This window comes from Zingiber officinale, chromosome 3B (genome assembly GCF_018446385.1).
Source record: "Zingiber officinale cultivar Zhangliang chromosome 3B, Zo_v1.1, whole genome shotgun sequence".
Classification (NCBI taxonomy): Eukaryota; Viridiplantae; Streptophyta; class Magnoliopsida; order Zingiberales; family Zingiberaceae; genus Zingiber; species Zingiber officinale.
This window is the reverse complement of record NC_055991.1, coordinates 126,590,610-126,614,829: the sequence shown is the minus strand read 5'-3', so window position 1 is coordinate 126,614,829 and position 24,220 is coordinate 126,590,610. Positions and strand designations below refer to the sequence as shown.

The 24,220-nt window shown below is 38.8% G+C and overlaps 1 protein-coding gene across 3 annotated transcripts; it reads left to right on the top strand.

The window, feature by feature from the left end:
* Positions 1 to 4,818: 4,818 nt before the first annotated feature.
* Positions 4,819 to 10,099, top strand: LOC121967629 (protein BREAST CANCER SUSCEPTIBILITY 1 homolog). 3 transcript variants are annotated; one of them, XR_006107814.1, is made up of 14 exons: positions 4,819 to 5,328; positions 5,437 to 5,535; positions 5,698 to 5,751; positions 5,832 to 5,905; positions 5,990 to 6,097; positions 6,185 to 6,678; positions 7,320 to 7,493; positions 7,646 to 7,746; positions 7,988 to 8,174; positions 8,268 to 8,368; positions 8,473 to 8,590; positions 8,702 to 8,764; positions 9,228 to 9,346; positions 9,506 to 9,648. XR_006107814.1 is itself a non-coding variant. In XM_042517965.1 (14 exons), the coding sequence occupies exons 2-14, from the start codon at positions 5,447 to 5,449 to the stop codon at positions 9,875 to 9,877; spliced, it is 2,157 nt and encodes a 718-aa protein (XP_042373899.1). In that variant the 5' UTR covers positions 4,821 to 5,328; positions 5,437 to 5,446; the 3' UTR covers positions 9,878 to 10,099. The 3 variants fall into 3 exon arrangements, 2 of the variants coding, with proteins under 2 accessions (XP_042373899.1, XP_042373900.1); XM_042517965.1 differs by having other exon boundaries at positions 4,821 to 5,328; positions 8,702 to 8,867; positions 9,506 to 10,099; XM_042517966.1 differs by having other exon boundaries at positions 4,821 to 5,328; positions 5,434 to 5,535; positions 8,702 to 8,867; positions 9,506 to 10,099.
* Positions 10,100 to 24,220: the final 14,121 nt, after the last annotated feature.

Sequence of the window (24,220 nt, the reverse complement as noted above, 5' to 3'; positions counted from 1 at the left end):
ACACACCAAATTTGTTGATGGTTGGAGCTTTGTCAAAAAATCCAAGAGGATACATAGATCCACCAGAAAGATCTAAGTAGTCCGTAGCAAATAACTCATGGTAAAGACATTATAAACCTATTGATAGCTGACCACCTACTAAAAGTACTCGACGACCTGTGATAGGCTGCTAATCTTGGAGATGCATGATCTAGCCGACATGGATGACCGACTGTGGTGGCTTTGCAATACTAGATAGGTTGAGTTTACCTCCTTAGGCGATGATGTGCGGACAGTGGTGGACATGGTATAGCTGATATCGCCAAATGATAGCATGTGATCTGCATGCTAGTATGATTATTATGGGCTATCTTTGGACATATATTTGTTTTTGCTATTTTCTTGATGATATATAATTTATCTTCAAAAAAAAATATAGAGCAATATAAATTAATCAATTTGTCTTGAAATTCTACTAAGATGTCATTGCAAATAGAGCTACTTCTATTTTTCATCTCTTCTCCATTCACATATATCTAACATAGAATTCTTCTTATATATTTAACTAATTTTTTTTACTAAGGATGATTGTTCTATTACAATTAAGTATTTCAATTAATAGTTTATTGGTGTAGTCAACCATAGAATTACGGATTCTAATTACATTCAAAATGATAGGACGAAATATATTCTATATAAATTCAGGAATTGGGGTTGCTATTTATGCACCTCACCGAAATTTCGTTCTTTTAATTAGGGTCGTCTCAATCATTCTTGAGACCCTAGGCGGTAAAAATTAAGTGAACCAAAAATTATGCAATTGCCCATTAGTAAAAAATCTTCTCTGTATGAAACTGCCAATGATGTTAATATATCATTTCTCCTATCAATTTCATTCTTATAATCTATTTAATGGGCAGTTTCATACATTGTCAATGATTATTTATGTTCTTTATAAGACCCTAAGACAGTAAATTAAAATTTTTTAAGTAAAAAATTGAGAATTATAAAGTAGATTTTAATAAGAAAAAGGGAAAAAATAATCAATTTTAATAAAAAAAAGAAAAATAAATTATCAACCAAATCTAACTTTAACCGTAACAAATTAAAATTATTAAAAATTATTAGCCGAACATAATTTGGATAGTAAACAATTAAAATTACGGATGAAAATAAATCTTAACTAAAATTTATTTTAGTCACAATTTTAAATATTTAATATCCAAACTCACATATATATATATATATATATATATATATGTGCGTTTGGTTCAAATTATTAAGCATAACCTTGGTTATATGATTACTTGGTAATCACATAACTAAAATTATGGGAAATAAAATCTAATCCTTATCTTGTTTGGTTCAACCTAAGTAATGGTATAATCTAACTTAATATTTACTATATTACCCCTAGTTCAATTATATGATTATTTTTTAAATTAAATTATTATAATATTATTAATTAATAAATTGATAATATATATAATAAATAAATAAAATTGATTTATAATTTTAAAATTTAAAATAAATTTATATATATTTTAAATATGATTAAATATGTCATTAACTAATTATATATATTTTAAATTTATATATATTCAGATAAGATATGTGATTAAATTTTTTAATATACTTACCTTTCTACTGTGCTTCTCCCTCATGCCCAATTTTTCCAGGCCGACATCTTCTTTCTCCCATGCAGCAACGTCAACATCTTCTTTCTCCCTCATACCTTTCTACTGTCTTCTTTCCATGCTGACATCTTCTTTCTCCCAATTTTTTAATATGCTTACCTCCGCAAGACATTGACGCCCCACGAATCAGTTTCGATTGGTACTCGAAAAACACATAATGATTATGAACAATCTCCACGAAGGGGAAGCAAAAGACACGACCCCATGTTGACTGCGACGAGCTTGTGACGGCTATTGGGCAGAAGTCGAAGGGTAAGAAGATCTCGTGGAGGAGATCGAAGGGGAGAAGACGGAAGAAGATCTCGTCCCTTTTAATTTACTCTTGCTCATCTCCTCGTCCGATGCTGTATTGCTCTGTGCCAGCGGGGGAAAGGTCGAACTGGTGGCGGAGCGAGGCAGCAGGTGGCGCCGGCTGTTGGGGAAGAGGCGGAGGGGCGTTGAGCTCTTAGAGAATGTTGGGGAAGATTCGAAGGGTAATTTTGAAAAAAAATATTGATAACTCAGGAATCGTAGAAAACCTAAGATTTTTAAGGTTTTGTGATTCCTGATTCTATTCCCTAATTGCTGATGTGACGGGAATGTTGCATCACCAGGAATCACCAATTACTTAAACCAAACAAGGCTATCGTTGATAACCAACTAAGGTTATCAACGATAACCCTGAACCAAACACGTCCTAATAGTTAATACCCTATACCTTGAGCCGACCCTACTTATAACACATTCATAATTTGTAGGATCCGCCATTTTATGCTATTTATGCAACAATAAAATGGTTAAGACCACGTAATTCAACTTAAATTTATAAAACTTTATTAGCTCATGACAAAAAGATGGGAGACCAATTTAGGGCAGTATAATTCCCACTTAAGTTTATAAAAGTTTCTTATTGGCCCATACAAATTAAGAGCATCTCCAAGCTTTATCAAAAATTTGTAAAATTTAAAAACTTTATGAAAAAAAGTTTTTATGATTATGTAGGTAACGTTTGAGGTTTTTAATTCAAGAATAAGTTTAAAAATTTAAATCTTTTTTTTTTCTTTTGAAGGTGGAACTAATAGTTAATGTACAATGATTGACTCTTTCTAAATAATTTAAAAAAATAAATTATTTGATGAGTTAATTATAATATTTTAGTTTATAAATAATTAATAATAATTAAAATATTTTTTTAAAAAAAATATATATATTTAAGATAAGTTAAAAAAATATAAATAACTATAATTAAATTAGATTTATAAGTTAATTAAATATTAAATAAAAATGATAAATTATATTAAATTAAAAATAATAAATTAATTAATTAATTAATTATTAATTATTAATTATAAATAAATTACATTAAAGATCATAATTAATTAAAACATCAAATGAAAATTATATAGAGATATTAAATGAAAAATTATATGATGATTTTTTTTATTATGGAGAGAATAGTAGATTTATATTAAAATTGATGTAATATACATGAAGTCATATAACTATACGTGGAGAGAATTATAAAAAAATTTACTTAGAATTTTAATCATTGAAAATATTTCAATGGATTTTTATAGTATTGATGTGACATGTTAAAATTCTATAAAAAAAAAACTCATTCAAAGTTTAAAACTATTGGAGATACCCCAAGGCACCGATTGAATCAGGTTGAGATTTGTTCGATCGAAAGTTAGAACATGAACCCTCATTTTTTGTAGTTCAGATCCTCTGTCCCCATGTCCCATTGTCGATCGGACGGCTCAGGTGATATCTCAAGAATGCTTTGTACATCACAAAAATACTGCACGTATCTTAAAGATATCATGATACCTTAAGATGTAATCTAAATCGTCCGATTGACAATGAAACATGGGGACAGAGAAAAACGAGGACAGATGATCTGAAATACATTTTTTGGGTCCTTTTATTTAAGAAGTCACTTGTCCTTATCAGTTGCTGTAAATAATTCTACTAGATTTATTGCATGAGAACAACAAGTACCGATGTGACATTTCCAGATTTCTCCTAGCTAGGGCCAATTCCAAGGGTCGATCGCTGGCATGCTCAAGATAATTGGAAGAGTCCTATGCTATTCCCAAGACCAAGCATCGCTTTATTTACTCCATTCTACCACCAAGCATCCGTTTGCGACAGATCTTTTTCGAATCTTTTGCACGCATGCTTTTGGCCGAGGGAATTGTGCCGTGTTCATCGGTCAGCGTTCCAATTGGCTTTACAAGGATTGGACGCCGAAATGATTTGACGTCGCGTTCTCATTTACCACTCGCGCACGCTCTCCTAAATTCTCTACTTCATCAAGTCTTTGCATTTCTTCCTCGGTGCTTCTTCTCTCTTTCAATGGCGGACTTGGTGCAAAGCCATATTAATACCATAGTGCGTCAGGTATTGCTGCTTTTCATTTCTGGTGTGGCTATGCTGGTTAGTTTATAAGTGCTTTTCATGACAGACCGCGGAAATAACGAGATTGAAGGGGCGGATTTCGCGTCTCAGTGCAGATTATGACCTGTCCCGAGCTCAAGAGACTAAGCTACGGTCCTTGGCTGACTGCATGGAGAGGAAGGCTAAGGCTGTGCAACTCAAAACAACCATATCTTTTGGCTATAAGTTATATTTAGTTGAATTCGAGCTCCATAATTAATTATGGACTCGGATTGAGCTCAATTTTTTTAATAAATAAATATATTATATATTATATACTATAAAAATATATATTATTACTAATTTGTTTGATTGGATAAGTCATCGAACCAGTAATAATTAAGTTTAAGCTGGATTCAGTAAATAATTAGGATTAAGCTGGATTCAATTTCTAATAAGTCAGCTTTGATCGAGCTCGAATTTATACCCTAGTTGACGTGAATATATTACCAAGGCAAAAAGGTCATTTTTAAAACTTTATAAACGATAAATTTTTATTTGATTTTTGTTTAATAACTTAATTAATGCCATCATGCGACAGATCCCTTCAGAATCTTTTGCTTGCTTTTGTTGGAGGGAATTGTGCCGTTTTACATTTGGGGCTACTTCTTCAATTTTTTGAAAAGGTTAATTTTAATTTAAAATTACTAAATTAACCTTTTTTAAAAATAAATCTACTTTTTATTATTTCTACATTTTCCTTGCTTTTTAATTTTAATTTTAATTTTTTTTCTCTAGTTTATTTTTATATTTGCTATTTTTTTTAACATTATTTTAATTCTTTATTATTATCTTTCAAAAAAAAGTTTGTCTCGGCGAGTGCGGGGGACACGACTCACACTGCCGGCTGACGTCACCGATTGGAGGCAGAGATCCGTGGCTCTACAAGGTTTGGACTCCGAACCGTTTCGACACATCGTTCTCACTTCCCACTGGCGCACTCTCTGCTTCTCTACTTCCCTGCTTCCCATCGCCGGCGTCCGCCGCAGCCGCACACATTCGTTGCAGCTACACACATTCTTGGCAGCAGCAAGCCTTAAATTCTGTTCTTATATTTACGTCTATGCATTTCTTCCTCAGTGCTACTTCTTTTATTAGAAAAAAGAAAGCATAGCATTACCTTATACTGTTATTTTGTTCATCTTCTCCCCCTTCGTCATAATATCTCTACGTTTTCAGCCAACGCACCAAAAAACCAACCTTTTTGTAAGCTGCAAGCCACGTGATTAAGGAGGTAATTCTATTGTGTTTACTTTCAACTCTACAATGGAGGCTACGTATATGTAAAATGGAAGAAGAACTCGTGTGGATTTCTGTTTTAATGTTTTCCTTTTTTTAGTAGTGTTACGGAGATGATTGATCCGGAAGAGATATCCCAAATGTGGAGTCCATTTCTTAACTATCTCTTCAAGCTAGAGAAGGAACTGAAATGCTTCAAATGGTAATGTTATTCAGTCATTCTTAGGCTTCAATTCACTAGTTTCAGTGATAAGAATAGTTTCGTTTTCATTTGAGATAAAAGTTCTCTCTCTTATTATATTGTTATTGGCAGAGTTTACTTAGAATGAAATAATAGGCCTTATTGTTGTTTATTTTCTTGCAGCAAGGGTTTGTTTAAAAGACCAAAATTATTACCGTGTAATCACATAGTTTGCAGGTATGTGTGTTCATTTGTGTGTTAATCCAAATCCGATGATAGATAATACTAATTCAGAGTCATGCTCTGAGCTTATTCAGCGACTGTATTATCACTCCTTTAACCCGTCAACGTTCTGTTTGCCATTCTTGTCAGAACCCTTTTCGATACGAAGGTATGAATTTGTTACAATTGGCAACTTTTACACAGCTCTGAAGTTATAAATCATTTCATGTGTGTGCCTTGTGAATATTTGCAGACACTAGGGATGCTCTTTACGTAGAAAGGATGGTGAGCCTTTTTCAAGAGATGGATGCTGCTATTGGCAGCATTATTCAACAGAGACCATCACCTAAAAATGTGCCTGGTATGCAAAATTCTCAACTTAGGATGAAGCGTCTTAGTTTGTGATGTCTGTAGCTGCAACACACTCTAATAAATATTTCACTTGCAGGTGATAAATCACAAGGAGTACATAATGTACAAGATAAATCAAGTCATTCATGCCTCTCCAAAAAAGTTTCACTTGAAGGAGATGAACCATCAGAAGTACATAATGGACAAGATAAACCAAGCCATTTATGCCTCTCTAAACAAGGTTCACTTGCAGGAGATGAACCACCAGGAGAACATAATGCACAAGATAAACCAAGCCATTCATGCCTCTCAAAAAAAAATTCACTTGCAGAAGATGAACCATCAGGAGTACATAATGCACAAGATAGGCCAAGCCATTCAGGTTTACATGGTTTTCCATCTTCCAATTACAGGACTTCAAAAAGAAGAGTAGATGAAGGAAACTATGAAGAAATGCAAAATAGAAGCACGAATTCTGAAGAAGTGCCCGGCTTAAAAAAACATTTGAACCTGAAGGAGTCCAGTTATTTCCCTTCATTTGGTGAAAATTCTGATTCTAAATTGCACAAATATAATAGTTATCCTGAACAAGTAAGTTGCTGTTTGTTTGCACCTCTTTATGAATAACATGGTTGTCTTCCAGAAGTTCTATTAGTTGCATAGTCTTAGAGTCAATCAAATTGATACTTGCTTTTCTGTGCATTTATAGTAGATTTATGCTAACCTCCCTGCTCATCTGGTAAATTTGAATCTTTGTAAGGAGGGCAAGTGCAAAATGCATAATCCATGACTTGGAAACATGTGGAATCTTGATTTTAGATTTTGCAAACATGTGTTTGCGTATCTTGACTATGTTGTCTCTCTAAAAATATTCATAATATAGCATATTCTAAATGATAGTTGATAAAATTGTGCTGTAACCTAAATTAAATAACAAGATCCAAACAAAGTTCACTTCTCATAAATACATTGTATCTTCTTTCATGAAAAGATAGAAGATTTATGAACCAATTTTGATACTACATCTTACTGATTTTTCAGCGAAAAGGGCATGATCTATTTTTTTCTTCTTCTCCCTTTTCCAGGTTAGGATATGTGAACCTATACATTGTGGTAGTGATTTGCACTAACTTGAATTGCTGGATATTCAACTTCATATGGAATTAGCTTACTACATATTACTAACTTGTTAAGCAACAAATTCTGAGAACAAACAATCTTCTATATTATAGAATCTCAAAGCCTCTTCTCGAATGAAATATGGTGCTTCTCGACTCAAGCATTTCAAGAAAGCAAAGACGGGAAAGAAAGCAAATTCCTGGAATAATGCTAGTCCAGATTATCATAGTGGTAGACATTTGTTTGGTGATGAATGCGCATTTTGCCATTCGTTTCGAATTACGGAGGTGATGTATATGTGAAATATTGTCCTTCCCTTTTGTACTCAGTTTAAATTTTAGTTAACTCATGGTGTTATTATTCTGATCCTTTGAGATAGTAATTGTTTTTGCAGTGGATATTCTGCAACAATATTTTTTTTACAAATTGGCATTTGCAGGCTTCTGGACCTATGTATTGCTACAAAGATGGAAAACTCACTGCATTGGAGGAAGCAAACCAGCCTGATGGAATATATGTTCATGAAAAGTGCGTTGTATGGTAAGTTATTTCTTCGATAGATGTTTCAGAATTATGGGATTTCAAAGTAATCGTGTATGATGATTTATTTTCTTGCTTGTCACATTCTTTCCACTGATTGTTACATTGCTAGTTAAATCCATATCTATTGTTTATTCTTGTGCCTTTAACAATTCCTTCTTATCATTTAGAGTTCTGGACCTTAGATGGTTTATGCTTCTTCCTTATTGATCCTTTTTCTGTTTGGTAATTGTGTACTTAGGGCTCCCCAAGTGTATTTTTCTGGAGAAATCGTGAAAAACTTTGAGTTAGAACTAAAGCGAGCATCAAAGTTAAAATGCAGCAAATGTGGGTTGAAAGGTGCTGCTCTTGGTTGTTATGATAACAACTGTCTTAAGAGCTATCATGCCACTTGTGCAGTTCAAATCCCAGATTGTCGATGGGATTATGTAAGCTTCTACAATGGCTCTTTTTTCTTCATTTTCACCCATATCTTGTTGGTTTCTTTTTGGTTGAGCAGCATGATTGTCGCATGATAACAGAGAACTTTTCATGTTTTGTGCCCTTCCCACTCTTTGGGAAAATTACCATGTGATGATGATTCTGGGAAGAACAACGGTACACATCTCCCATCTATTCAGATGTGTGTGCTCTTTCTCTTTGTATCATTTATAAATTTGTTGTGTACACTAATCAATTATATTGTGTTCCTTGTCTCTAATCTTTTATGGTATCTTCCCTTGATAGAGAATCTTCTAAACCTTTGGGGAAGCTAAAAGATGATCGAAATGATAATTGTGTTGCTGCAATGGATGTTTCAAATGAAATGATATTCATGGGCTCTGATCTCATGGCTTCAGAAAAGGTGATTAGGAAGAAATTCTATTGTCATGCATTTTGAATCTTTGATCATAAATTCCAAGAAGTACAAATATTGAAGTATATTTGATGTATATGTCTCTGGATCAATTTACAGAACCTCCTTGTTCAATTGGCTAGCTTGATTGGTGGAAAGGTGATTGAAAGATGGACGCCTGAGGTAACACACGTTATTGTTTCAACTAGTCAGTGTGGTGCTTGCAGAAGAACATATGATTTCCTATTGACTGTTTTGAGTTGGAAATGGATTCTCACAACAAAGTGTAAGTTCCAATAAGGAGAAAGGTTTTTTTATATCAATTTGTTCTTTATTTCAATCGCAGAGCAATTCCCATTTGTCCCTGCTTTTAACATGCAAGTGAATTTCTATTATCAAAGATGTTTGTGTGTTTATTAACTTAGAGAACATTAATGCCTTTGTGATTTCTTGTCACTTGTGAAGTCATTAAATGAGTAGAAGAATTTCCATGCTTTGTTTCTAACTTCCAATATTCCATATGGTTACATCTTCCATGTTCAATAAAAAAAAGATCAAAAGCTGTTGATGGTTAGTTAGCTTGGAGTTTTCATAGTTATTATTGTTCATCCATAAAAAGGGGGAAAAAAATAAAAATTTGATGCAGGGGTTAAGGTTAGCTTGGAGTTAGGACATCTGGTCGAGGAAGAGCCATTTGAAGTCAGGTTTGATGAAAAAGGTTTTGTAGATGGACCCAAGAAAAAAAGGCATAGTATAATCGACAAGGTTTGTGCTTTCTATCCTGTATGCTCAATGATGTTTAACTCAATTATTGCATTGCTCCAAAGTTGGCTTGGTCATGATCAAGAATTTCTTGTTGCTAAACATCTGTTATAAAGCATATATTATGCATAGCATGATAAATATTGGACATTTCTGTGTCAGGCAAAAAACTTATTTGCAGGTCTGCACTTTTATATAAGCAAACACTTCGATCAATCATCTGAACAGTCTCTTCGAGAACTTGTTGTGGCTAGTGGTGGAAGGGTGTTGGAGGTGGATTCTTTGATGCTGAAGGACCCTTCTCCAAGTGCATCTTCATTTGAATCATTTCTGTATTTCATTTACAATGAAGACTATCCGAAGGATTATAATCCGAGAGATTTTATGAAGATTAAAGATGAAAGATGTGAAGAAGTAATAGACATGTTTGTGAAGACTGGTGCCCGAGCAGCAAGTAATAATAGAGTTTTGGATGCCATTGCTACTTTGGACGTCAAAATTTTGGATGTTATATGCCTCGATCAAGCAAACTAGTGACTTTGATGCTTTTGCTCTTTCGGTGGAATTTTAACTTTTTTTGTTATTGTGGGGTTGCAGTGCTCCTTTTTGCTATGCTTACAGCCAATTGGCAATGGATGTAAAATTGGATGGTCTTCATTTTGCTTGATTGTATGCTAAAGTTTCTTCTTGTAAATTGGATGGAAATGAAGTTACTTGTGATTGGTTTGCAATCAACTTCTCTTACTGAAAGGTTCATTATATTTGGCAGATGCTTTTCTTTCTGATACATTTTTTGGTTTTGTTGTAAGGAAACTGCTTGCTGTTAAAGCATACATGTTAACTGCACTTTCTGAAATTTGATAAACAGAAAAGATTTTGTTTAATTCAGTTGAAAGGTTCAATTCAGAGGAGAAAGCACAAGGAACCTTGACCATTCTACTTCGTGATTTCCATACGAAATTGTATGAAAGAACATTATGAAACCTGTTATTTTTAAAACTATCTTAGAATAAAATGAAAAATTATTACCATTTTTTGTGGATTTTATGGATTCAAGTCATTGGAATTATTGTACTTCACTAGTGATGCGGTGATTAGGTGGGGCCCCACCCTGCCTCTGCATGGAGGTCAAAGTTAAGATGATCAATGGGTGGACGGTGTTGGCCGGTCGGGCGAGTCATACGTCGATCGGGGGTTGAGCACCAACCCATAATCTTGGGCACAGGGAGTAATCAAATCGACGCTCAAGGGACGTGTAGAAGTCGAGCCGAGCGGCTCCCCCGCTCAGCCTAACAGCAGACTTGACATCAGTTGGGCACGCAGATAGTGAGATACTCGTCGAGCATGTGGACAGGGGGTTTTGTGCTGAGCAGCTATCCTGCTCGGCCCGATGGCGAACGACATGGACAATGGACTTTCAGTCAAGCGACTCTCCCGCTCGGCGCGACAGTGGACTTTCAGCCGAGTGGTTATCTCGCTCGGCGTGGCAGCAGATAACACAGGAATATCAGAATTCTGGCCGAGCGGCCATTCCGCTCAGCCAAGCAACAGACACAGCGGAATATCCTTCGACATCCTTTTGGGAGCTAGTGTCGCTGACAGATGACATGGTCAAACAGAGAATCGTACGACGGAAGCTTCCACTGTCACTTCAGAGATATGCTTGACCCGTTAAGGTACTATGTTAAGGACACTTTACTGACATGTCTTTTCAGGGAAAGCTTGAGAAAGCATGCCCGCTTTAAGAAGCGTGCACACACGCTACAGGAGCCCTATTTAAAGGGGGGTCCAAGCATCGACGGAGGTATGCTTTTACGCGATTTCTACTGTTGCGCTACAGTTATCGCTTCTTGTTCCTTCTTAATTGCTTCGCTGGAGACTGACTTGAGTGTCGGAGGGCCATCGCCGTGGACCCCTTCCCTGGCTCGGCACTAACACTGCTTGTGTTGCAGGCGGGAGCGAAGTCCACCGGAGGTCAGCAAGAGCGCCACGTCCCCTGCATCCGTCTCCTCGACTTTCGGACAGGATCATATTTGGCGATGTCTGTGGAAACGTCACCTGAATCCGAGCCGAGAAGATGGAAGTCGCTAGATGACTAACCACCGTGACGCTCACTCAAGAGGAGTTGGAGATGTTCTTGCAAGCACAGACAGCAAAAATAATGGAGCAACAACAACAACAAGCGCTAGCCGATTGACCATCGTCGCAGCCTGCAACATCGGCGGCAGATAGGCTAGCAGGGCAAGAAGACCGAGCGGAGCTACTCTCCGTATGGGGGCAGAACCGAAGGCCGACCGACACCCAAGGGGAACCCGCGCTGATCCCTTTCCATTGAGCTCTGTTCCAAACCCTCTCGGAGATAACCCAAGCGCATCAGGAGCGAGGATCATCTTCCGACGATGCGCCCGTTCAGGACGCGCGGAAAGGAAAAGCGCCCCGAAGCGCCACGTCTCCCGACTGGATCAACCGGCAGTTCTCAGAAGAGATCCTACAAGACCCTCTGCCTCAACACTACACCTTGCTTGCGATCGGGACGTACAACGGGTCAACAAACCCCGACGACCATCTAGATCGGTTCGACAATGAAGCCACACTGTACCAATACACGGACAGAGTGAAGTGCAGAGTCTTTCCCACGATTCTCTCTGGATCGACACAACGCTGGTTCAGAAGACTACCGGACGACTTGATACGAAGTTTCAAAGACTTCCGAGCCGCCTTCCAGCACCACTTCGCCAGCAGCCGACGCTACCAGAAGACGAGCGTTAGCTTCTTCGCTCTGAAACAAGGGCCCAAGGAAGTGCTCCAAGCGTACATCCAGCGCTTCAACCAAGTGGCAATGGACATTCCTTCGGTCTCGTCCAAGACTATGATGAATGCCTTCACCCAGGGGCTCGCCGAAGGGGACTTCTTTCGGTCACTCATTAGGAAGTCGCCCCGGGACTTCGACCACATGCTGAAAAAGGCCAACAAATACATCAAAGTGGAAGAGGCCCAGGCGGCTAGAAGAAAGGAGGCGCCGATCGAGCATTCGGCGTCGATCGAGCGCTAACCGGCTGACAGCTATCTGCCACTCAAGGGGCCGAGGGCTGAAGGAGCACGACCGCACCAAGAGACTAGGACACATGCCATATAGCATGTGGCATCTAGTCGGCCTAAAGCGTCGAAGGGCAAGGTATGGACGCCTATGTTTTGTTCATTCCACCAGTCGACGATGCACAATACGCAGGACTGCTGAGGACTGACACCGATCATCGGTCGATCGACCCCCAAAGGATATCGTCGCACGGTCCCCGTCCCTTGATAGACGAGATCGGCATTGATCGACCGACCGATGAGAGGAAGAAAGAAGGGAGGCTGAGAGCTATCACCATCAGCGGAGGGAGGAAACCAATCCCTCCAGGATCCCGGCTGAGCGAAATAGGACGTCTGCCCGAGAAGAGGCAAACAGGAACAACGCTTCCTGGAGAGAGATAGGCATGATCACCGGAGGGTCGACCGGCGACGACTCCAACCGGGCCAGAAATCCATACGCTCAGCGGTTGGAGATCCATGCCGTAGGATGCAGCAAGGAGAAGGCTGAAGGACCTCAGATCAATTTCGGCCCCACGATTTGGAGGGGGTCGAAATCCCTTAAGATGATGTGCTGATCATCCGAGTGGTGATCGCCAACTACACCATTCACCGGACCTTCGTCGACATGGGGAGTTCGGTTAACATCATTTTTAAGAAAACATTCGATCAACTGCAGATCGATCGCAATGAGTTGCTGCCCATGGCGACCCCGCTTTATGGATTCACTAACAATGAGATTTTATCGATCGTGCAAACAAGATTGGCCATCTCGCTGGGAGAAGAGTTGTTGAGGAGGACTTGGACTACTAACTTCATAATAGTGGACGCGTCGTCAGCTTATAACATCATTTTAGGCCGACCGACCCTCAATGAGTTCTGGGCAGTAGCGTCGACCTACTGCCAGAAGATGAAGTTCCCAATGGACGATCAGGTGGGTGAGGTCAAAGGCGACCAATTGGCTGCTCGACGCTGCTATGTGGAAATGGTCAAGACCGAGGCCAAGGCCGCTCATAAGACTCCACGGCTAGAGGTAAATGCTATATAGACAACCTTGATCCAGAAACTTCATATCAACAAGCAATTTGAGTTCCAACACTTATGCGTTTCACTTTGTTAGTTTAGTTTCATCTCTTTGTGCTTTCACTGCTGTGAGAGGCTTCTCTGCCTGAAGGAGATATTTAGTGCGATTTATTTCCTTGGATTAACAACCTCCCCGGTTGTAACCAAGTAAAATCTGTGTGCCTCGTCTTTAGTTTATTTCTTTATTTTATTTTATGCAAGTGTCTTTTTTAAGTCCGAGAAAGGTTCGGTTTTGTTTTTAATTGTGCAGGGTTATTCAACCCCCTTTCTAGCCGGCCAACGGGTCCCAACAGTAGCATCGAACCTTCCTTTTGCTTCAAAGGTGTTTCTTTGCCTATGACTTGTGAACTTTGTTAAATTTAAAATTTACTAAAGTTTTTACCATGAGGGTTGCTTCATCTTCGTCGATAGAAATTTTGGAGTCTGGTTCATCTATTTTTAGTTTTAGGACAATATTCTGATTTAGCTCCTTCCTTAGTTCTGCACATCTAGATTCGTGAAGTTCTCAAATAGAAAATAAATATTCTAATGAACTTACCTCTGGATCCTTAGAGATATAATAGGAGTCAATTATGGACGTCCACTTGTAGGGGTGCAAATGAACCAAGCCGCTCGCGAGCTATTCGAAGCTCGATTCGATAAAAACTCGTTTGAGCTCATTTAATGAGGCTCGTTAAGATAAACAAACCAAGCTCAAGCTTCATAATATTCGGCTCTTTAGCTCGTGAACACGTTTGTTAAGCTCATTAAGCAACTTTTAAATAAAAAAATAATAGTTTTGATATTGAATTTATAGATTTTGCACTCTACTTATGAAAAATATAGACAAATATATTAAATTTATTTATTAAAATAAAATTATAAAATTTAATAATAATATTATAATTTCCTCTAAATATATAATTTAGTTTTTAATGAATATTTAAATTTATGATTTATATTTATTAAGCTCGTTTAGGCTCGATAAAAGCTCGAATAAGCTCGTGAGCCATGAATATATTCGTTTAATAAAGCTCGAGCTCGGCTCGATTATAAACGAGTCAAGCTCAAACATTCAAGAGTTCGGCTCGGCTCGATTATACCCCTATCCACTTGGGTGTTCTTGGGAAAACATTTAGTATATACCTTAGTGAATTTTCGTTTATTATCGTTTCTCCAAGATTCGTGAGTTCAGTGATAAGCTCCTTCAATTTGGCGAGCAGTTGAGCGACCGACTCTTCTTCTTTCAGCTGAAGGTTTGTCGATTGATTCCAGAGCAGGTCCTGTTTACAAGCTTGACTTCAGAAGTCCTTTCGTACAGCTCCAGGAATTTCTCCCAGAGTTCGTTTACTAATCCATAAAGCACCAATTCTGTTGACTTCCTGTGGCGTTAGCACACTTAGGAGGTGAAATTCCACTCGTCTGTTTGCTACAAAGTCAACTTGTTTCTTCTTAGTCCACAAATATTCTTCTTTTTCCTCTCCTTATTGATCATTAGGAGCTACAAAATCGTACTTGATTATTAACAAAATTTTAAAATCAATTTTGAAAAATACCTTCATTCACTTTTCCCACATTACAAACTCTCCCTCAAACTTTGGCAGGTAGATACTTGGCTCGACCATTTTTTTTTATGTTTCAGTCAACGATTAGTCCTTCTGAGGCGGTTGGATCCTGATATTACTTATTGGACCTGGTAGGACGATTAGATGAGAGTGAATAACCTACAATTAAAATTAATAATCTTGAGCTAACTTACTTTAATATGGACATAATATTAGTTCAATAGAACAACTATTTAAAAACATAAAGTAAGGGACTCAGAAATTACTTGATTATAATTTAGGTGGTTATTAATCCAAAGCAGATGAAAGTACTAGAAAAATCTCATTTTTTTGAAGGCGTAGAAGCCTCTTATACTCTTTGATAGCTCAGAAAGTAACAAAGAAGTTAATATAGAAGTTGTTGAAGAATTCCAAGCTCCAGGGGACTTTTTATAGTCATTTGGAAAAAAATTACAGTTGGTTAGAAGCGCCTCCAGGAGGGTCCAGGGCGCTTCCAAGTGGATAAAACTTTATCCCTTCACCACGGTCACAACAACGGTCACTCTTCTTTTCATTGGAGGTGCGAGGGCACCTCCAGCTTCATTAGAGGCGCCTACAAGAGAGGCGCGAGGGAGCCTTTTCCTTGAGGTGCGAGGGAGCCTTCAAGCCTTTTGAGGAGCCTTCCACAAGGTATATCAACCTCCTAAGTTTCTCTTTACATGGGTGATGATTCAGTCAACCAGAGTTGAGTTCATTTGAATCCAACTTTAACCTTCTCCTTGAGCAGACTTCCTTCCTGGCTTCTCATCCCTCGAACCGTCATGCACGTCCTTCTCGCTCCATTAGTGTACTCTTCTATAACTTCTCATCCCCCGAATGCATCGAGCCTATCGACTCGCTTCCCGTGCCATCCTTCTCGACCACTACGTCTTTGGCTCGACTTCTTGTGTTCTTAAGCTCCTACACACTTAGACATAAGACATCAAGCGTAATAAAGTCTAACTTGACTTGGTTGACCACATTAAAACTAATCCGGGGGGCTTACACCTTCGAGCACCTCTGAGGCACCTCAGACACTATTTATTTGAGACTAATTTTTACCACTTTAACCCTGTAAAATACGTTAATCCAAAAATAAAGTGCAACCTGTAAAACAGACTTAGCATAATTAAAATAAAGTGATTATTAATTAGATCCTATCCTTTGGACCAGGATCTAGCCTTGATCTTAGCTTAAACATCCAAAATAGAGCTAAGTTGGACCAGCACCTAAAGTCCCTAATTAGGATTCATCCTCACTAGATCTCTCCTCTAGTTATTTACCTGACCAAACCTGCCAAATATCTGGTCCTCCGGACCTGTTTGGACTTTCTCTGGTCTTGCTTAGTGTCTGATCAACCTGATCTACTAAGACTTACCTGTAATAGTGAGTTATCACAATAGATATAAAATAGTAAGGTAAAATAATGTTAGTAGTATTAAGAATTTGCTGATCCAGTTGATCACGCGCAGTCGACCGAAAACTAGTCGATTACACATGCTTAGATTGTACACCTCCAAGACTTGTCATAACCTAGGGTTACCTCCCCCTAAGGTCGTCTGGCTTCACTCACTAGGATTTTCATTATCTAACTTTACTCACAAGGACTTTCACCACCTAACTTCACTCATTAGAGCCTAACTTCACTCACCAGAACTTTCGCCACCTACCTTCACTCACTAGGACCTCACTTTACTCACCAGGACTTTCCCTTACCTAATCTCTAATTAGGACTAGTCAGTTATTAGACTTCTCACCGACCTAACCTTCAATTAGGATTTACCTTTGCTAGTTATCTAATCCTGACTAGACTTCTCTCTTCCAAACATCAAATCCTATTTGGATTAACCCTTAGTCAACTAATCATACTTGGGTATATTGCCAAACATTGAAATCCTAGAGGTTGATTGCACCAACAATATCTCTTGCATCCTTTTCAGGGCCCAAACTTATTCGACTCGGATATAGTTGAGGTCAAGATCTTTTCGGTTGTGGTATCAACCTCACCCCTGCTAAGGGGTTGAGTATATATTGTATCGTCCGTATCCTTTTCAGGGCCCAAACTCCTCCGACTCAAATATAGTCAGGGTCGAGATCACTCCGGCTACAGTATCAACCTCACCCTTGCTAAGGGGTTGAGTAGATGCTATATTGTCCACATCCTTTTCTAGGCTCAAACTCTCCTAACTCAGACATAGTCAAGGTTGAGATCTTGACTATATCGCAGTATCAAGGTCACTAGGGAGTCAAATTTATATTGAATCGACATCATCTTATTTGAGGTATAGTTCTTATCAAAGTGGGTCGTCAACGTAGGATTAATGAAACGAGGAAAGACAGTAGACAATAAATCTAGGCACAAATGTAGAAATCCCCTGGATTAACTTCACATACAAAAGTTAATTACAAAAGGGATGCATAGAAGAATAATAAAAATCATGAAAACTTTGTCATGTCCCTTTCCGGAATGTCGTTTGAGATTTTAGAGAATTGAATAGGTGGCAAAGGTTGGTCGGCGGGAAGGTGGCCAGACTTCCACAACTACTTCAAGGCTTCGTCCATGCCATGTTGTACCATTCAGGCTAAACAGATCCCAATCATAGCATAAAACTCTTCACATTTAAGGAATTCCTTCTTCTTTGAAGACCAGCGATCCTCCTTGTTAGGACCCTTAGTGGCCGACTAGAGTGGGGAGTGGATAGCCCCTGCACAAAAGCAAACAAAAATACCTTCATCAGCTTATAACTTAAACAAACACTTGCATAAGAATAAATTAAAGACTAAAAGGAAGAGGCACTGAGAATTTACTTGGTTACAACCAGAGAAGTTGTTAATCCAAGGAAGTTGAAGCGCACTAAGAATCTCCTTCAAGCGGAGAAGCCTCTTACAACATTCAAGGTTCACAAAGCAAAGCTAAACTCTAACAAACTCAAGCACAAGTGTTGCGTCAAACTATTCTACATTGTTGTAAAGCTTTGGGAGCAAGGATAATTATATAGCCTTGCTCGGGGTGCCTGGAAGGGTTCCAGGCATCTGGAGGGGGATAAAATTTTATCCCCTTCGCAACGGATCACGGTCAAACGTGATCCGGATAAACTTTGGCTCTGGGCGCCTAGAGTCCGGGTGCCCGGATTCCGCTCTGGTTCCTCTTACTTGGGTGATCTCGACCATCCGAAATAGGGTTCACCCGAACCCAACTTCCGACCTTCTCGAGCAAGCTTCTGCTCCTGGCTTCTCGTCCCTCAAAAACGCCGCGCGCCTCCTTCTTGTCTATCTGTGTACTCTTCCGCAGCTCCTCGTCCCTTAGACGCACCGAGCCCGCCTGCTCTCTCTCATGCCGTCCTTTTCGCTAGCTGTGTCTTTTGCTCGACACCCTATGCTCCTAAGTTTCTATACACTTAGACACAAGGTTAAACACAACGGGACCTAACCTAACTTGTTTGATCACATCAAAATAATCTTGGGGTACCAACAATCTCCCCTTTTTTGATGTGAGCAACCCAAATTAAGTTAAGGTAAACCAACATAAAGTAAGAGCAATAATTTTGCAATTAAAGTGCAAAAATTGAAAAAATTAAGTTACCTCCCTCTTGACGTAATCTTCTCTTCTCCCCTTTTGATCACATAAAAAATGGGGTACCAAAATAAAATCTAAGGGTAACTTTTCAAAAAATAAGAAAGTTTTTAGTTAAAAAAAACTCTAATTTTCCAACAAAATTTGAAAAAACTTATCAAGTTTTTGATAGACTTTAAAAATAATTTTGAAGTTTTTGATAAACTTTTGAAAATAATTTTGATATTAAAAATTATAACGTCAATATTTTTAGAAACTTTGAGTTTTACAAAAATAATTTTCTAAGTTAAACAAATTTACAAAAAAATATTTTGGTAAAGTAAAGTTGATACTTCCAAAAAAACTTTGATAGACAAATAATTAAAAAAAACTTTAAGTAAAATATTCTAAATTAGAGATACCAAAAAATTGTTTAAGTAATCTTTTAAAGCATTATTTAATTATAATTAAATTCTTTATCAGTTATTCAATTAAACATTTTATTTCATTAATTGGCGGCTTCCATGCTGTCGCGAGGTACTAGGTCTTCTTGGTTATTGGAGTAACAACCACTATCTAGACAAAGTCTTTTAAGGAAATCAAACATTTATTCTACTCTCTGAAAGCCCTAAGTCCAATTAAACTTTAAGTTAGACAAGACTTTGGAGCCCAATATAGGTTCCAGCCAACTGAATTAATTAAGAATTTTTTAGGAATATATTTCTTTGAATTTTTTCTAATTTATTCCTTATGAAATCTAAGATGTCAGCTTAGTCTTTTAAAATTTTGAGTTTGAACAGTTGAACATGTATGGTTTTTCAAGTTTCCCATTTGTGTCTTTAATTTATCATTTTCCAATTTTAACTTTTCAAAATATTCTAATAGACATGATTTTGCTAGAATTAATTTTAATTCTTTATTTTCTTTATCTAGTTTGCAACAGTCTTTAGATAATAATTTAACGAATTTGAATAATTTATCGAGAGACAGAGATCGTACCTGACTTACCTTGTCGATCTCGTTGTCTGTAGCTCCCCTAAACTGCTGCTTTCTTCTGAAGACTCTCCCCCTTCATCGATGCTTATCTGAGATGAGTTTTCTGTGTCCTCAGGAAGGAATTCAGCTATAAGGGCTGTCTTGGTAATTTCCTCGGTCTCAGATTCTTTTGATGATGACTTGGTGTCCATCGAGGAGTTGGATTTGGCTTTAATTGGTTCTTCGTAAAGCTTCAAGAACTTTTCTCAAAGTTCTTTAACACTTTGGTAGTTGTCGATTCTGTCGAGATCCTCCAGCGGTAGTATGCTTATTAGATGATATTCAGCCTTACCTTTTGATGTAAAGTCGTCGCGCTACTTTTTGATCCAGAGGTGTTCTTCAATTTCTTCTCCGTTTGTGTTCTTTGGTGCTTCATAACCATATTTCATTATTAATAAAATATTAAAATCTATTTTAAGAAATACCTCTATTCATCGCATCCAAAACGCGAACTCCCCTTCGAACGTTGGTGGGTAGATGTTAGCTCCCGCCATCTCGTGTGCTTCATTCGGAGATTAGTCCTCCTGAAACGTCCTTGCTCTGATACCACTTGTTAGGACCCTTGATGGGCGGCTAGAGAGAATGGGTGAATAGCCCCTGCACAAAAGCAAATAAAAATACCTTCCTCGGTTTATAACTTAAACAAAACACTTGCATAAGAATAAATAAAAGACAAAAAAGAAGAGGCACCGAGAATTTATTTGGTTACAAACGGGGAGGTTTTTAATCCAAGGTAGTTGAAGTGCACTAAGAATCTCCTTCAGACGGAGAAGCCTCTTACAGTATTCAAGGTTCACAAAGCAAAGCTAAACTCTATCAAACTCAAGCACAAGTGTAGTATCAAACTATTTTACATTGTTGTAAAGTTTTGGGAGCAAGATTGTTTATATAGCTTTGCTCGGGGCGCCTGGAAGGGTTCCAGGCGCCTGGAGGGGGATAAAATTTTATCCCCTTCGCAACAGATCACAGTCAAATGTGATCCGAATAAACTTCGGTTCCGAGCGCCCGGAAGGATTCCGGGCACCCGGACCTAGAAAGTCAACCACATTGAGTTTTGTAGTCTAGGCCTTCCGCTCCGATTTTGCTCACCTTGGTCCGGGTCTTCCGCTCCGATTTCTCCTGCTTGGGCGATCTCTGCCATCCAGAATAGGGCTCACCCGAACCCAACTTTCGACCTTCTCAAGCAAGCTTCCGCTCCTAGCTTCTCATCCCTCGAAAACGTCGCGCGTCTCCTTCTAGTTTGCCCGCTTACTCTTCCGCAGCTCCTCGTCCCTCGGATGCACCAAGTCCGTCAGCTCTATCCTGTGTCGTCCTTTTCGCTAGTTGCGTCTTTTGCTTGACGCCCTGTGCTCCTAAGTTCTTGTACACTTAGACACAAGGTTAAACACAACAGGACCTAACCTAACTTGTTTGATCATATCAAATTAACCTTGGGGTACCAACACTCGGTACGCTTGTAGCTCCACAGTTAGGTCGGCCAACTGATCTTGTTAGGCCTTGAGAGTAGCCTGTAGTTCCAACTAGGAAACTATTAAGATAGCAACTTCTGTTTGATGGATTTTTTGCTTCAAAAAGAGCAGTATTTAGCTCGAGAAGTTGTTTTCGATCATTGCTTGGACAGCTTGCATTGCTTGGACAACTTGCATATTCCAGGGCCCCTTGAAGCTCATTCTCAACTCTTGCTAGAGTGGTTTTTGCTTCACTAAGGGTCAATTCCAACTCGCGCAGACGTTCCTTGGCCAATGCTTTGTTAGATTTGGTCTCTTCCCAAGTGACAACCAATTCCATCTCCTAAAGATGAAGACTCTTTTGACAGGCCTCCAACCCCTCCTTGGCAGTCTTAACCTCTGCTATTGATGTCACTAGTTTGTCCTGTTCTTTAGCCACCAAGAGCTTTAGTTTCTTTATCTCCCTCCACTTTCTCTTCTTTCCCGACTATAACTCCTTGGCTTGAGCCTCAAGAGGGTCCACTTGTAACCGCAATTAGCTCGCCTCATGTTCGGTATGCATCCTGTTCACTTTCTCCTCCGCAAGATTGGATTTGAGTTGACAGATTCTGGATAAGGAGGTGTCGGGGTTCTCTTCCAGTTCCTTCAGGTGAACTAACCTTTCTTGAGATGAAGAAGCCTCTACTTTGGAGTCGGTAAGTCGAGCCTTGAAATATTTTATTTTAGCTTGCAACTCCTGTTGGCCTTGCCACCACTCGGGCAATTGCTGGCTGAAAATAGCCAGTCAAGACATGTGGTTAGCCTTTATATTCAAAAGATTGTCAACTAAGTTTTTGTAAGAGAGGCTCTCTGCGACTGCCTCGCCTTTTGTCCATCACTTAGCCATGGGATCAGTGAAAGTCACCACCCATTGGAAGTCCTCGAGGGCTTCTTAACACTGAAGGGACCCTTGCACCACGGGGATCAGTGTCCTCTTGTACGAGGGAGAAAGAGGGCCCGACAAGGGGTGCAATGTGGTAGTGCTAGGATCCCCTTGGGGAAAGAAAATGGGAGTCATGGCTCCGACTGTGATAGGAACAGGTGGCGGTGAAGTGATGGCGCTAGGGTTACCCGTAGGCAAAATCTTAGGTTGCATAGGGGGTAGCGAGGGATTGGTAGTCATCCTCTCGACCCTAGAATTCTGAGAATTAGGAGAAGACAGGGCCCAAGTCGGAGGAGAGGATCATTGAGGGACCTGGGGAGAACAACACCTCTTTTGAGTTATGCGTAAAGGTGTCCCGGATACACCGGAAAGCACCGATTCAAGGATTGGGAGGGCTGGAGTTGTCTCTCACAGAGTTGGTGTTACCAGGGGTGCTCCCCTTCATGTGATGTAGGATCAGTGTTCAGTGGGGCTGAGGGGGTAGTTCTAGCCAAAACAAGCAGGGGACGGCTGGAACATCCGTAGGAATATCTGCCCCGGTTAAGTCTACAATTTCAACCCTGCAAGCCTCCAATTCGACATTCGTCATCCGAAGAGCATTGTCAAAAGTGGCTTTCAACATAAGGGAAGCTACAATAAAGAAGGTATTTTTTAGTTAGAAAATAAAATTCAAGGAAAAGTGCAAGATTGTACCAAAGGATAGTCAAAGAGGAGTTGGAAGAGGGTTTAACTTGAACATATGGAGTAACCTCTCTTCAAGTAGAGAAGTGCTGTCGAATTTTACGTCCTAAAGCTGCTCAAATGCACAAAAGTAGCATCGTACAAAGTTTATTTTTTATAGTGGGGGGGGGGGGGGGGGGGGCGGGTAAATCATGTTGTCATCGGTTTAGCCAAGACATGGGCATAGGGGGCCCGATGAAGAAATATTGAGGTTTCCATTCTTTATGAGAGGCAGGAACGTTCATGAGCAGACCATGACTCACTTGGAAAGAGAAGAAGAAGACACCATGCTCTATCTTTTTGGGATAAAAGAAGAAATGGAAAAGACGGACATGTTGGAGTGTATACTAAAAGCTAGCTTTTGTATAAACATTTATAACAATCACATTGGTCAAGTGTCTACATTTATATATACCAAATATAGATGTTCAATTAATTTATATTGTAGATAACATAGTGTGTGGTGACACACACAGAAGATCGTGTTATCGGTTCTTTATAAATTAAAAATAGTAGCTCACGACCAAGATGGAAAGGAACAAACCATTAGAAGGTCGTAGTGTAATTAGGTATTAGTTTATCTTAACTATATAATTACACTAGTATACTTAGAGTGTATTGAGCAGGACCATTTAGAGGTCGTTTCTTTTATACTGACTTTATAAAGGAACAAAGACCTCAGTTATTATGGAAGTGTGTGCTCTTAATCCTAATATAATAACAAGCATATATATTTGATATTTATTTCTTTAATTTATCAATGGGTGATATTTAGTTCGATAAATCAATAAGTCCGATAAGTTGGGAAATGATATTACTTATAGTGTGTGTTGTTGATTATAGAAGAAAACTGTGTCCTAGTGATCTAGGTTGATAATGTCCCCAAGAGGAGCTTATAAGGATTGTCATGTTAAACCCTGCAGGTGGACTTAGTCCGACATGATGATAAGGTTGAGTGGTACTACTCTTGGACTAAGTTATTAATTAAATGAGTTGTCAGTAACTCACTTAATTAGTGGGCATTCGATATCTTAAACACAGGGAGACTAACACACTCATAATAAGAAGGTGTCCAAAAATGTAATTTGGGATTAGTGCGGTAGTTCAATAATAGTTCTTTAGTGAAATGAATTATTATTGATGAAATTAAGTTATGTGTTCGAGGCGAACATGGGATGCTTAATTTCATCGGGAGACGAAAACCAATTCCTCCTCTCGGTCCTTATCGTAGCCTCTTGTATATAGAGATTTATACCCACCACATACCCACCTTCTTACCCAATCTATAGGGGCCGACTAAGCTAACTTGGAACCCAAGCTAGGGCCGGCCAAGACCCAAAGGTTGAGCCAAGTTGGTGGTCGGCAAATGCTTGGAGTCCAAGCATGATGTGGCTGGCCACATCATATTAAAAAGGATTTTATTTATAATTTTTTTTTCTTATGTGGATTCCATGGTTTTAAAAGAGAGTTTAAAATTTAAAT

What these genes read in the sequence shown, in the direction of transcription:
- LOC121967629 (XM_042517965.1), top strand. Translation starts at nt 5,447, where the DNA reads ATGATTGATCCGGAAGAGATATCCCAAATGTGGAGTCCATTTCTTAAC. An exon ending in ATAATAGTTATCCTGAACAA is followed by an intron (nt 6,679 to 7,319) that starts GTAAGTTGCTGT and finishes TCTATATTATAG; the next exon opens with AATCTCAAAGCCTCTTCTCG. An exon ending in CATCTCCCATCTATTCAGAT is followed by an intron (nt 8,369 to 8,472) that starts GTGTGTGCTCTT and finishes TTCCCTTGATAG; the next exon opens with AGAATCTTCTAAACCTTTGG.